This window comes from Dendrobium catenatum, unplaced genomic scaffold (genome assembly GCF_001605985.2).
Source record: "Dendrobium catenatum unplaced genomic scaffold, ASM160598v2 fragScaff_scaffold_54, whole genome shotgun sequence".
In the NCBI taxonomy this organism is placed as follows: Eukaryota; Viridiplantae; Streptophyta; class Magnoliopsida; order Asparagales; family Orchidaceae; genus Dendrobium; species Dendrobium catenatum.
Genome location: NW_021318516.1, coordinates 2,755,070 through 2,770,099, shown reverse-complemented (window position 1 = coordinate 2,770,099; position 15,030 = coordinate 2,755,070). Strand labels below are relative to the sequence as shown.

The 15,030-nt window shown below is 35.2% G+C and overlaps 1 protein-coding gene across 1 annotated transcript; it reads left to right on the top strand.

Annotated features, from left to right (window-relative positions):
• The first annotated feature begins 994 nt into the window (after positions 1–994).
• On the top strand, positions 995–13,324 carry LOC110097136. The gene is made up of 11 exons (XM_020823382.2): positions 995–1,439; positions 1,532–1,869; positions 1,953–2,443; positions 3,143–4,935; positions 5,097–5,309; positions 5,427–7,697; positions 8,431–8,537; positions 9,529–9,928; positions 10,078–10,395; positions 10,601–10,858; positions 11,879–13,324. The coding sequence occupies exons 1-11, from the start codon at positions 1,035–1,037 to the stop codon at positions 12,791–12,793; spliced, it is 7,509 nt and encodes a 2,502-aa protein (XP_020679041.2). The 5' UTR covers positions 995–1,034; the 3' UTR covers positions 12,794–13,324.
• Positions 13,325–15,030: the final 1,706 nt, after the last annotated feature.

Genomic DNA, 15,030 nt, shown 5'->3' with positions numbered 1-15,030 from the left:
AAGAATAATAGCTAGATAACAGTCATAGCAAATGGAAGAAAAACATAAAATTTCCTTTGGAGAAAAAGAAAACAAGCAAGTCATATCTTCCATATGTTTACTCAACAAGCAAAATATTCAAATTTTACTCGTTCAAAATTTGTAATGCTCGTTTTCTGATATATATACATAAGAAATGCAGCATGAACCTATTTAGCCACAATATTTCATTTCCTTCAAAAGATTAAAATCAAACAACAAATAGAAGATGAAAATTGAATTGTCTCTTATTGCTGAGCTAATAATAAATTAAACAGATAACAACAATAGTGATTTGTTTGATCCTCAATGACTTTTGTAGACCTTCAAACTCGAAATATCCATGATCGTTAGGAAATATACATGATCAAAAATAGGTCGGTAAGGATGTCGGCGGGCTTCGGATCGCGCAAGAGAGGGGGAGGCGGAGGGCCTTCGTTCCGTCTGGGGCGTGTAGAATGAGAGGGAGGAGAGCGCGGTAAAGTGAGAGTAGCGGTAGAAAGTAGGAAGGTTAGGAAGGAAAGGAGGAGGAAAGGAAGAAAAGGAAGAAGCAAGAAGAAGAAATGTTTAGAAGTTATCTGTGCGTGGGAGAGGGCCGGCACCAGGGCGGGTTTCGGGTCGCGCGAGAGAGGTGGAGGCGAGGGCTTCGTTATGTAAACGCCAACCTGAAGATTTATTCAGCGCTTAATTGTCCGGATGCGATGATATGAATAGCAAAAAAAAATTGGAGGGAGAAGATTTATCTAGCCGTTTGGAACGTACGATCAAGATATGAGGAGATTTATAAGTCACATTTATAATAGTAATATATACTTATGTAGCCTAAAAATAGCCTTTTTTTCGTTAAGTCCTAAAAATACGGATGGCAACGATAAAAACACGGATGTCAAATTGGCAACGACCGGTGGTCCTCTCTCACGATTGTATATTTAAATCGGGCACCCTATCGTTGTCCTCTATTGTTTTCCAATCCGAAGAACTCCAACGGTCACAATTATCTTCCCGCCTTCGTCAACATGTATGGCTCTCCGGCAAACTTCCGGCCTCGAGGCGGCCGAGGCCCTCCAATTGGTTCTGTGACAGATCTTTTACCGAAAAATCTTAACTCGTCGTACGCCTCATCTTCGAACTCTCCCTATTGGCAGAGGGTAAATTCTAATTTCCAAAACCCTAGGTTCTATTCTCCTCAATTCCCAAAAAACGAGAACTACATAGATCAGTCCCAGCACTTCTCCATAGAAGAGGTTGAATCAGCAGTTATTAAAGCTCATAAGGACCTCCTAGAGGCAGGAGAGAATGCATCAGTGTGGAAGATCTCCCAATCCGTAGCTCGCTCTTTGAAAGTGAGCTCTTGGGAGGCTCTAGGGTTTAGGACAGTTGATGCACCCACTCTTCGTAATCTCCAACCAGTAGAAGGAAAGGTATTTTCTTTCTTCTTACCGTCTATTTTACCTCTGGACTATTGATTGCTTAAAGTTGGTGTCTTTTTTTTTTTGTTGCTCCTTCCAACTAGGTGAATGCATTCATCCACTGCTTTGTGCATACTCGAAAAATGACTTCGATATATGAACTGGGATTGAGTATTTGCAAGAATGAAGGGGTTGACAAGTTTGATGAGCTAAGGCTTGGGCCTCTACTACAACATCCCTTAGTTCGAGACTACTTTTCAGTGTCTCCTGATGCACAGGAAATCTGTGAGATCACAACTGAGGGATTAGTCAGCCACCTCTTTGAATTCCATTATGAAAAGAGAAACGAGAAAATCAAGTTGGACGAGTTCTTTGATTTTCTGGTGCTAAAGTGCTCAGTTGCTTCAAGGGGGCATCTAGGTGTTCGGATTCGGAGCATGGGGTTTGTAGTGTTTGAAATATCAAAAGTTTTCTTGTTTCGGCAACACCATTATTGTAATATTTATTTTTGAAATCCATATGCAGATTGTTTATCAAGTACATTAAGGCAGGGAGAAGAGCAAAAAAAGTTGTTGTTAAATTTATTAAAGAAAGAGAATTGCCAAAGGAAGAGCCAGAAATGCCATCACAATTAATTCCAGGTCATCTTAAGTTAACTTCTCTCATAGATGATGAAAGCGGTGACCACTGTGAGCAATTTGTTCCCCTAGATGATGTTGACTATGCTGACAATTCTATCAATAGAGAAGCCAGGAAACAGGAGCCATCTGATTATAACAACGAGTCACATTTTAACGATGCAAATTTGAGTGAAAAAGAGCTACATATGGTTACTCAGTTGGGTGATGATGAAGTCATAATTGGGAATGAAAAGAAACCGATTAGACAAGATGCTGCTGAGGTGACAAGTTTTGAGGAAAATTCTACCGGGTTAACAAAAATATTCAAGATAGAACCTTCAACTGAGAGAAAATTAGCTTCAGATGATGATAATTGCTCTAAAGAAGTGGAGCAAGGTAAGCCTTTGTGCTTCAACTGTCGTTTAATAGATTCATATCAAAATTCTTGATCAAATTAACTTCAAATTCTGGTGGTCTTGCAAGTATATTTCTCCACAAGAAACTCTTAATTTGATATTTATATAACACTTATTATTGCTTTGATGTTCTGATGTTAATTTATTATTTGATACTTTGAGTAATTTGTTACTTCTTACCATATTATGATGTTAATGTGTTAATATGTTAAGATGTCAATTACTTATTCTTTGATGTGTGTAAAAATTTTTTAGTTTGCATAATTTTTTGATTCTAACGCTTACACCTCAAAATGCTTCTAGGTTTACAACTCATCTTACGGATAATAATGCCTCAATACCTAATTGCATAATTTTAAATCTTGGTATAGAGTGGTAGGCAATATATTTGTAGAGGTTATTTAGAGAAAATAATCTTTAAATCTCAACATGACTAAGATCAAGTTAAGCCTTGGTTGGACCTCAACTTGGATATTTTGATCTAGTTCAAACTACTAGCACATGACCAAATTCTTCTGCTCTGTACCTTCTAATTAGATTAAATTGTAATGGATTTTTATATTCAAGGCTCGTGGAGGCTTTGTGCATCTTAAAAAAAAATTTATGCTTGAACTGATGGTAATATTTTTGCCTTCTTCGCTTAGCTACTTTTGTGCTTATATCATAATCTCATTCTCAGGTGCTCCTGTTAGCGTCGAAGATATTATTAAGCAGATATGCAACTTTATTGAACCTGATCTCATACTTAGTGGAAGAGGTATACCGCTAGAAAAGCAACTGGTTTTGCGTGCTTGTGAGATGTGGTTGAGGTTGCAATTTTCTGTGAAAGAATTCCAATGCCTTAATCATGGGAATTTCTTTGAGTTTGTAGACAAGTATGCATCTCATCTTCCCCATGACAAACGTTATCTTTTGGCCCGAGACATTTCCAAAAAGTCTGTCTGTGAAATTTCTATGCATCAAAAGCAGTTTTTAGGCTTACTACTTCAAGCAGTGGGAAACATGGACAAGGAGATTGTTATAAGTCAAGAGGATATTTTCAAACTTCTCAGAAAACAATTTCCATTAATTGGTTTAATGGTAACAATAAATGACTTTGACGAGATGCTTTCTGATTTAATTAACTACAAAGAAAAATTTATTGCCTCCTCGGCAGTTTTTTCTGCTACCTTGTTGGGGAACTTCTGCAGGGGAAGTTTATTTTCCCAAAGTGAAAAGTTTGAAGAATCATATGGTGTGGTTACAGAAAGGGATATACCATTTGGTTCACTTGGACCTGTATCTGCAAAAGATGCAATTGAGTGCTTACTCAAGGCGCCCATGCTATCAGAGCTGCAATCTTGGTCACATTGGGATCATGTGTTTGCTCCAACACTTGGTCCTCTTTGGAAATGGTTACTTAATCAAGGGTCTATTGAGGAATTTTCATGTATTATAACAAGTGATGGAAGGATCATCAGAATTGATCATTTAGCCACTCCTGATGAATTTTTGGAAGCTTCAATTCGAGGTTCATCATTTCAAGCAGCGTTGAAGTTGTTGTCTTTGCTTCAGATCTATGGGGGTTCATGCAAAGCTCCTGTTTCACTGTTAAAATGTTATTTCCAACAAGCTGTTGTTGTTGTAACAAAAAAATTTGCTGATCATATAGAAGCTTCTGCGAACTCCAGCCAAACTATTCCACTTCAGAGATCTTTCTTTACACAACAAAGTAGAAGTGTTACAAAAAATGACTGGAGCATTTTGCCCAATAATCCTAACAAAATGTCAGAAATTGGAGGAGGTAGTAGTGATATCTCACAGATAAGTAAAGCCTATTCGTACATATCTGTATTTATCCTCGATTGTCTTGGCCATTTACCTTCAGAATTTCATAGTTTTGCAGCAGACATTTTGGTATCAGGCATGCAGTTTTCCTCCAAAAATGCTGTCACAATCATTCTAAATGAATGCAGACATGTCCATGAGCGCATAATGCTTCATGAAATTGGATTGTCCCTTGGAATAATGGAATGGATCAATGATTACAAGGATTTTTCTTCAAAAGTTCCTGCTCGCATGTCTGAACCACTTGGAACTCAAGGAAGGGGGTCTGAAGAATGGGCCATTCCTGAACTTAGTAATTATCTGCCTGATTTCTTTGAAACAATATTGTCTTCAGACGGGGAAGCACAAATGAATATAGAAACACCACTTCCAATGTCAGGTCTACCGCAAGCAGCAGTTTGTGAAAGTTTTTGCAAGGAATTGAGCACTGAGTTGATGTATACCTCTACACAGCTCGAAAATAAAGATTTTCAATTCCGGGATGCAGCTGCTCTTATTGAACAAATTCGAAGGGAGGAATTTGGTTTGGATCTAGATACTGCAGATACTGACTTACTAAAGAAGCAACATGCTCGTTTAGGAAGAGCACTCAATTGTCTTTCACAAGAGTTGTATTCACAGGATTCACATTTTATCCTAGAGCTGGTGAGTGAGGATGGCACATTTGGCAACTATTTCTATGGAAAGTTATAAATTTTTCTGTCATAATATTGCAAGGAGACATCTACACTTTATTGGCTTCTAACTTGTTGGGTTTTCTAAGTTTTTATTTCAATGAACTTATTCTTTTTTTTTTTAATATCCAGATACAAAATGCTGATGATAATAGCTATCCAGAAAACGTGGAGCCTACGCTGGTCTTCATTCTTCAGGAAAATGGAGTTATTGTTTTAAACAATGAGGTGGGGTTTTCTGCTCAGAATATGAGGGCACTTTGTGATGTTGGAAATTCAACAAAGAAGGGATCAAGTGGTGGCTACATTGGGCAGAAGGGTATTGGCTTCAAATCAGTTTTCCGGGTAAGCCTAAACGCATCTAAACTGTAATTTTTAAACATATAAACATGCTCCATATAGCAAAACAAGGTGATGACCTGATTCAGATGTTATTATATCAATGAACTTGATATTTTTCAGGTAACAGATGCTCCAGAAATTCACTCCAATGGTTTTCATGTCAAGTTTGATATTAATGATGGCCAGATTGGTTTTGTCCTACCAACTATAATACCCCCATGCGATATTGACTTTTTTAGAAGGCAAGTGATATGTGATTCTGACCAACCACATGCCACCTTCTGGAACAGTTGCATTGTGCTTCCATTCAAATCAGAGCTTAAAAGAGGCAAGGGTATGAGTCCGATTCCCTCAATGTTTTCAGATATTCATCCTCACTTGTTACTTTTTCTTCGGCATCTTAAGTGTATCAGATATAAGAATATGATATCCAATGAGTTAGTTGTCTTCAGAAGGGGAAGTGATGAAAATGGCATAGCTACGGTTTCTATTGGAAAGAATAAAATGAATTGGTTGTTGGTTAACCAAAATCTAAAACCAACTTTGATCCGTCCTGAGGTTCAAACTACAAAGATCACATTAGCTTTCCCACTTGAAGAGTCAGAAATTTCAAAATATAAAGCGCAGCTTGATCAACAACATGTTTTTGCTTTTCTTCCTTTAAGAAAATATGGCCTTAAATTCATTCTGCAAGGTGATTTTATATTGCCTTCTTCTAGGGAAGAAGTTGATGGAAATAGTGCTTGGAACCAGTACTTGTTATCAAGGATACCAGAACTTTTTGTCTCTGCAGAGGAGTCATTCTGCTCACTTCCTTGCTTTCAGAAGAATCTGGGGAAAGCAGTTACAACTTTCATGAGTTTTGTTCCTTTGATGGGTGAAGTTCATGGTTTTTTCTCAGATCTTCCACGAATGATTTCAAAAGAACTTCGCAAGTCAAAATGCTTACTTTTGGATGGATTTAGTGTTGAGTGGGTTCCTCCTTGTAGAGTACTTCGAAATTGTGATGAGCAGCTTCGAAACTTTTTGTCGAATAGTTTGCTTCAACAGCATTTAGGTCTTAGTTACTTGCATAGGGACATATTCTTGCATGATTCATTGGCTAAAGAATTGGGTATTCAAGAATATGGACCTGAATTTTTAGTTGAACTCCAATCCTCTGCATGTCGTTCAGGTGGGACTAGTTTATTGAACATAGAGTGGTTGTCTTGTTGGCTTAATGCTCTTTGTATTTCCATTTCATCTAATGCTTCCAAGAATTTAGCATCAGCAAATACTGAAATGGAATTCAGCCTTGTCAAAAAATTAAAAGGCCTTTCATTTATTCCACTATCTGATGATTCATTTGTCTCAGTAGCAGAAGGGCCAGTTTGGTTGCCCTTTGATGTTTCCACTTTGAAACATGAAAGTGGAAATGTTCTAAAGCAACTTCCTGGTCTTTATTCCAACCTGAGGATTGTAAATCCCCTCCTATTTTCTACAAAATTTTCAGAGGGTAGCAATTTTGAGGAGAATGTAGTGAGCAATATTATCCGAATCCTGTTGAAAATCGGTGTGCGGCAATTGTCTTCACATGATGTTATCAGAAATCATATTTTGCCATCTATTTCTTATGGAAGAATTTCCGGTGTGTCCACAAACTTGATGACTGAGTACCTCTTTTATATAATGACACATCTTCAATCTGCCTGCTCCAGTTGTGATACAGAAAGAAGAGACATCATCTCTGAGCTACAGAGACAGTCAATTATATCAACAAATCATGGTTACATATGCCCTACTGAAAAGCCGATCCATTTCAGCAAAGAATTTGGCAATCCTTGTGACATGAAAGAATTGATAGATGATATCGATATTGAGTGGAATGAATTAGACAACTGCTACTTGCAACATCCCAGCACCCAGTCATTATCTAATGGGTTGAACAAGTGGAGAGAATTTTTAATGGAATTAGGTATCACTGATTTTTTGCAAGTAAGACGAGTAGAAAAAAGTTTAAAAGAGGTTTTAGACATGGATTCTAAAAGCATGCCAGTTTATGGTGATGCTATTGATGGTGAAACAATCATTGAAGATTGGGAGTCACCTGAGTTAACCAATTTACTATCTGCACTTTCAACAAAGAAACATTTGGATAAGTTTAAATATCTGCTGGAAGTTTTTGATAAAATGTGGGATGATTTTTATATCTTGAAATCTACATGTCATAATCCTTTTCAATGTGGAGTGCAATTGAAGAACTTTGAGTCCTCATTCATGAGATGTATACGTAAATTTAAATGGGTAGCTTCTAGCATTGATAATGAACTTCACTGCCCTGAAGATCTTTTCTATAATTGCAAGGCAGTTCAATCTATTCTGGGAACTGCTGCTCCATATGCTGTTCCAAAGGTTAGTGCATTTTTCCTAAGTTCTTGGAATGATTATATTCATAAATTTTTTGTTAAGTACTGCATTACCATTTTTATATGCCATGTATGATTTATCGAACAGGAGAAAAAATCCTAAACAATAATGTTTTATGCTTGTTTAAGGATGGTATAATTAAAAATACTCATTAAATTTAGTTTAATTATATCTATAATATGAATTAACATAATAAGCTAGTATTCAGTGATTATGATGGCAACTTAGATTAGTTATGTCTTAAATAAATTTAATTAGGATACTTAATACTTAAATGGGATTAGTTATATACAATAATTTTGTTTCTGTTTTTGGTTGCCAAAATATTTTTTTATTTTTGTTTCTTTAAATATAACATAAGTAAAACATTCAGGCAGATTTTTTAAGCAATAACAAATAAGCCTACCTGTGCTTATCGTCTTTACTTTAATGGTAAATGATAGTAATTACTGCTCTATCTTGCATCATTGGGAAAAGAAAGCACTTAGCACAATCCATATAAGTATCTAAGTAATTTGATGTATATATATATATATATATATATACACGCACACACACCAGAAAACCTTTAAGATCTTTCTGCACAGACTAAGTTAACTTATAAATAAATTTCTTATTTTTAAAATAACTTGGTCACATCTCAGATTTGGTAAAATATAGTAATCTTTCTTTTGTTCATCAACAAATTTCAGTCTAATCCTTTGTTTTGCTGGACTAGGCTTCGAGCAAAAGATTTGTAAAGGATATTGGATTAAAGGTTCAAGTTACACTTGATGATGCTATCAGAGTGCTACAGCTCTGGAGAACCTCCAAGACTTCTTCCAGGTATTGTTGTTGAACTTTTGGTCGACACTATTTGAGGAATTCTTGGTACCATTAGCCTTCTTTTGGGACAGTTTTTTGCCACTAATTTTTCGTTATTTTTTAAAAGAATTTCTGCTAGAAAGCTGATATAAAAAAATATTAAGCATAATATCCCAAACTAAGCGTTAATATTCCTCATGAAAGTCTGCCCAGATAACACTCTCATACAGTTTGCCGAGGATCTTTCAAAGCTAACCATCACAATATATTTAGTAAGGTTAACTTATTGTGTTAAGGTTTAATGTCAACTATGCTTTCATCACTAAGCCCTCTACTCGTGATATGTAAATAACAGATTGGTAAAACTGTAACGTGTTTAAAGTTTTTGCTTGGTTTATACAAACTTGAAGGAAAGGAAAATAGATATGGAAACATACATACTTGACAAAAAAAACTGATTATGTTTTGCTTGTTCCTTTAATTGTTAGGGAAAACTATAAATAATCTAGATGTTACAATCAGTTTGAAAAAGAGATGGAGGGATCTAAATTCTAGGATTAATTATTCTTTAGTTAAAAAAATAAATCAGAAATAATAAAATCATAATGAAAGAACAAATAAAGAGATGCACAAAAAAGTATATGAGAAAGGGTCTAACCTCATTTGATCAATTACCATCAGCTTTTAGTTTAATTTTGATAGGCATGTGGGATATGTCTCATACAAAATTCGTGATTTTAATCCTCAGAAAAATACAGCATCCAATTACCAGAAAAGTTTTAAGTTTTAAGTTTTATCCTTTAGACTTTTATTTGGCAATTTTGAGATTTCCTCAATGTAGGCCTCTTGGTTCATGTGCTTCGTTTCATCTCTATATCGAAATACCTAGAATTTTATGAATTCTCATTTTCATGTGCTCTCTGGCCTGCAGTGCTAAAAAATTGTTATGAAAGGACACCCTATGTCATTGTAAAAGTGTTGACTGTAGCAAGCTATCTTTTTTTTTTTTCAGCATATTTCAGATGAATCAAATTTACACTTTTGTTCAAGAAGAATTGGCTAAATCAAAGGAAAAGATCACCGATGTGAAATCAGATATTGTCATATTCGTTCCATCAGTATGTAAATCTGAAAACAAGGATGTTGTGTCTGGTACATTTATGCTTCCAGATAAATTATGCTGGCATGATGCAACTGGTTGTGTGGGAAGATTGAGGGAATTAACCCATTCGCATGACCCAGCAAGTGCAACAAAGCTTCCAACATGCTTGACACTGTCCATTCTATATCCAGATCTTTATAATTTTCTTGTGACTATCTGTGGTGTACCTGAAGCACCTTCGTTCTGTGATTACCTTACAATACTGCGTCATTTATCATATGTTGCATTACCTTCAGAGGTTGCTCATGAAGTAAGCATTCCAAAACCATATATTAATTCAAGATGCTAGTTACCAAATGCATAATTTAGATGCACAATTGTGCATGTAGATGTCACGTACTGATGGTGGTTTAAGTTAAGTACTTGGTTTTACTTCTTTTCTTTCATTTCATTTTTCAGGTTTTTCGGGTATTTCTCAAGTGGGCCGATGATTTGAAATCTGGATTATTCAGTTGTGATGAAATAAATGACTTCAAATATTTTCTTTTAAAATCAGAAAACACAGTGCTTCCAACGATGCAGGATACATGGGTTTCCCTTAATCCAACATTCGGTACCGTATGTTGGACTGATGATGACGAAAGAATGGAGCAATTTAAGGATCTCAATGATGTTCATATTTTACAATTTGGTGAACTTACTACCAGTGAGAGGGAAATGCTTTGTGGAAAGGTTTCCATATTTATGCAAAACATAGGTATTCGTGCACTTGCAGAGGTAAAATTTTATATTGTTAATTTTCTTTTCTCCTACTCATTCCAACCAGACCTATGAATTTCCATTCTAACAAAAAATTCTGCTGATACTTCAAAAGTGCACATAGTGCCTTCTTTGAAGACTCCAATTTGAAAATGAGTCTAAAAAATGGAGTTATATAAAAATGTTCTAATTTTTAAATATTGAGTGGCATTTTGTGTCTCAGGTCATATCTCGTGAAGCCATTTCATATGGTATTGCAGACAACAATTATGAAGCTTCTTTAATTAATTGGATTCTTCCCTATGCTCAACGGTACCTACATAAGATGCATCCTGACCTATATTTGCACCTAAAGGAGCTTGAATTTACAAAAACTATCAACCTTCAGGTTTTTGTTGTCGAGAAATTATATTACAAAAATTCTGTTAAAGGACGTGATAGTTCAAATGCAAAACGGTTTGAATGTAACTGTCTTCTAGAGGTACGTGATATTAGATAAATGTTGTAAATCATTTATTTCTCCTGTTCTTCATCGATTCTTGCAAATTATTTTTAATGATGTTGATTTTTCCCTTTGTCAGTGCAAAAATTAGTTTCTTCCACTGATTATGAGTACTACTGCTCTTCAATTCATATTCCTGCATAATGTTTTGGCATTTTTTCAATATAATGGTATCATTGTTCTTGCAGCCAATAATCGATCAACCCAAATTATAAGAGATATTTATGGAATTATCCTTAGGGCTATATAATGGCAGGGATGTTGGAGATAAATCGGATAGACGTACAATAATAAAGTTTAGAAACACTTGTAGAGAAAAAAAAGTTATTGTACTTAGTGTTAAGCCAATGACATTTGATGGATATCTTAATTAGGGTTGTAGTACTTAATCACAATAAATCTTAGTTATTGATGAAAACTAATGCCTTCAAATCTCGTTCTGCAATATTATAACGTGTATAGCTAAATAAGAGTGAAATATAAAGTGGGTTTCTTTAGTACCAATTACCAATGCTTACTACAATATGATTGATAGCCCTTCATAAAAACCTTCAAAAATCACCATTGCTTGCTCCTAAGGCAAGCTTGTATAGGGCTTGTTTGACCTATTAAGTTAATGTTCAAGGCCGGAGCAGTGATTCTCTTTTGATCAATTCACAAACCCTGATTTTTGTCATGTTTGTTCTAATTTATTGCTGAACTTCTATTCAATTGTCATTTGCTTAATCGCCTGGAACTCATTTAACAAGAAACTTGCCTCTTGAAACTTAAAATTTTATTTTTATCATTATTAAAATCTGTATTCTAAGATTTTCAGTATTGAGCGAACAGAACATGGCATGTTTGTTGCTAGAAAAGGCAAGGAAGCAACGTTTTTTTTTTAAACCAACACTTGATCAATAAAACTTCCAGCTTTTATTAGTTCGAAATTATTACTTTAAAAGAGAATTATTTCATGGGTTTTGTTTTGAGAACAGTTTCTCCTAACTTAATTTACAGGGAAATATCTTTTACATAATACCGAATACAGATTCTCATGAATTGTTTTTGGAGCTCTCCCGACTTTTCTTTCATGGACTTCGTAATCTACATATTGCAAATTTCCTTCATATCATCACTACTAAGGCTGAGTTAGGCTACACCGAGGCGCAAATTGAATCTTTTATTGTTGGTAGCTATCAGGTGCCCGTCCTTCCTGAAGGGGAGCCTCTATGGGCTTTTTGTGTCTTAGCTGACTTTAACTATGCCGGAGACACATCACAATTGAAAGCTAAGCAACAATATACAGAATTAGCAAGAAACCAGTTTTCAAATTTGTGCTGGCCTCCAGTAAATTTGAAGGCCTCAGAAGGTCTACCCTCTGCTTCAGATATTTTTCCTAAGAAAAATCCAGTTCCTGGATTCATTCACTTTGACGATGTTCCAGTTCCAATCGATGGGTTTGTTCAAACAGCCTTGGAATCAGCGATGTCATATAAGAATAAAGACATTCTGTGTTTGGAAACTTTGGAAGGTCAATCTTCTAAAACTGGCAGATTAGGAGAGAAGATAGCTTACAGATACTTCACCGAGAAGCTAAGTGAAGAAGCAGTGCAGTGGGTCAATAGAGATTTTGAGATGGGATTACCCTATGACTTGATCATTAAGAAAAAATCTGAAACGGTATATGTAGAGGTCAAAAGCACCATTTCTGCATCCAAAAACTGGTTTCCAATTTCAAAAAATGAGTGGCAGTGTGCCATAGAGAAGGAAGAATCATTTATCATTGCTTGGGTGATATTGTCCAGCCAAACAAATGCGAAGATTGGCATCTTGAAGAACCCTGCGAAACTTTGCCAACAGAATGTGCTGCAGCTTGCTTTAATTCAGTCACCAAACTCTATGAACCTCACTGAAGTGCCTTTGCATGATTAGCATTTTCTCAAACAAATTACAATGGTAGGATGATTCAATGTGATTTGAGATGAAGTTATATATTGAAGATTGCTGAGCTCAAAGTTGGCATACATTGCAGGAAATACAGTAATGAAGAATCAAGAATATAGAGGGGAGTTTGACTATGTAGTAAACCTCATGAAGATGTTCTGATTATTGTAATAGAAAGATACTTTAGAAAAGTAGTAAGAAAACTGTCCAAACAAAACCTTAGATTAATGTAAATATCAGTTGTCGACATGTAACCTTTTTTTAGTTTGTAAATTAATGTACATTTTTCCATATCCTATATTTTACTTTTCATTCTGCATGCATAATTCACCAAAAAATGTTATATGACATGGAATATTCAACACAAAAAGGTGGACTTCAACTTCCAGATTGCTTGTGGTTCAGAGTCAATCCCCCTATTATGTAGGGCATTATGGGACGGCTTTCTATTAAAAATTTTATGCTAAAAAACTGCTTTAACAAGCCGTAAAATAGTCGTCCCAGACGAAACCTTCTTTTTTTTTTTTTAAAAAAAAAAAGACGAAACCTTAATGAGACTTCTGTTCGAATTAAAAAAAAAACAAAAAATCCCAATGGGTAATTCAGTATCCATCTATAATGGCTTCCTGTATTGTGAAAGTGAATCAAGAAAGGCTGTTTAATTAATAGTGTAGTTGAAGGAACATGCTTGTTCCTTTCTTTCAAATATGAAATTGAAGATAGCTATCTAAGTAATTTAGTAAATGCTATAGCTGATCAGTGCAATTACAGCTAATTCATTCCAAATAGTTCAAAAGCCAAAGAGGTTGGACGCTTACAGACGCAGGGGAGAAGGAATTGAATCGTCCTTTCTTCAAGCACTCGCTGATTCCCCTCCACACGAGCAAACGACTCCATCGGCCTCCGATCACGAGAAAACGACTCCGTCGGCCTCCGATCCCGGCCACCGATTCCAGTGAACAGAACTTGCCTCCGTGCGAACGGAGCCCAGTTTTGTGCGAACGAGGCTCTGAGTGCGATCTCAGAGCCTCAGCCGCTTGATCCACTTCATTTGTACGATCGTCTATTCGTCTTCGTTCCGCCATTTGAGCAAAAGAGAAAGGGATATGTTTAATTATTTATTATTAAGAGAATATTGTTAATATTAGATAAAAATTATGATTTTTATTACTAATAATAATTGTTATAAATTTCTAATAACGGAAAAGCATGTGGCATCTTCATCAAATTAGGTGATTTGAAGGAAGTCTCGGGGCTGATACGGTCCCCCGAAGTCCTCGGCAATCGAGTTAATCCGGCCGAGTGGATCGAAGACTCGAAGAACATTTCTGAGATTAATTCGCTCTCACATACTCATTATCGTCGATTTATTCCTGCCAAGTATATCCAAAATGATAAGCGCACTCCCCTACCTTATCAATCTGAAAATTTATACGAACATTGTTGTTTTGAGGGATGATTTTTATGATATGAACAAGTATTCTTATCATGGAAATTTACATTTATTTGCACTGGCACATTAGTTCTCTTAGTTCCCAATTGATTAACTGATTAAGCTATTTCAAAAATATTTATGAAGTTTAAATTCTTAATTATTTTTTATTACTTAACAATCTTTAAAAACATATTTTCTAACTTCTATTAATCAATTTGAAACTAAAAGAGAACTTCTATTAAAAATATTTTATAACTTCTATTAATCTTTAAAAACATATTTCAATACATTTTAAGCTATATTAAAAATATTTACAAAGTTTAAAATTTATATTTATTTTTAATAACATCATAATCAGTTAATCAATTGGGAACTAAGAGAACGATTAGATGAACAGAAACCCAAGCTGATGTCTATCTCAAGAGAATGGAGGCAATAAGTTAAAAATGCTATCGTTAACGATAAATATTATGTATGGTAAACGCACATCTTCTTTCTTAGAGAAATAGAATATTACAATTTCTGAAAGATAATATCATTATGTAGAGTAGAAAGATAAAAAGGAAATTTGAGATGCCACCAACCTAAACAATTACTATAAAATAATATTTCTCTTTTCTCATTACTTTGGGTACTTGGAGTTTAGTATTTTCCAACATAGGGGTGTAAGTAAGACCAATTGGCGTGCTAACGGGCATATAACTCAAGTTTATATTGTCACGAGCTTGAGTACAGCTCCTATATTAAACGAGTTTGAGCTGGAGCTTTATGATGCTCGGTTCATTTGCTC

Excerpts from the sequence above, each read along its gene's own strand:
- LOC110097136 (XM_020823382.2), top strand. The coding sequence starts at position 1,035 with ATGTATGGCTCTCCGGCAAACTTCCGGCCTCGAGGCGGCCGAGGCCCT. Across the intron at positions 4,936-5,096 it reads CACATTTTATCCTAGAGCTG|ATACAAAATGCTGATGATAA; the intron begins GTGAGTGAGGAT and ends TTTAATATCCAG. Across the intron at positions 9,929-10,077 it reads CTTCAGAGGTTGCTCATGAA|GTTTTTCGGGTATTTCTCAA; the intron begins GTAAGCATTCCA and ends TTCATTTTTCAG.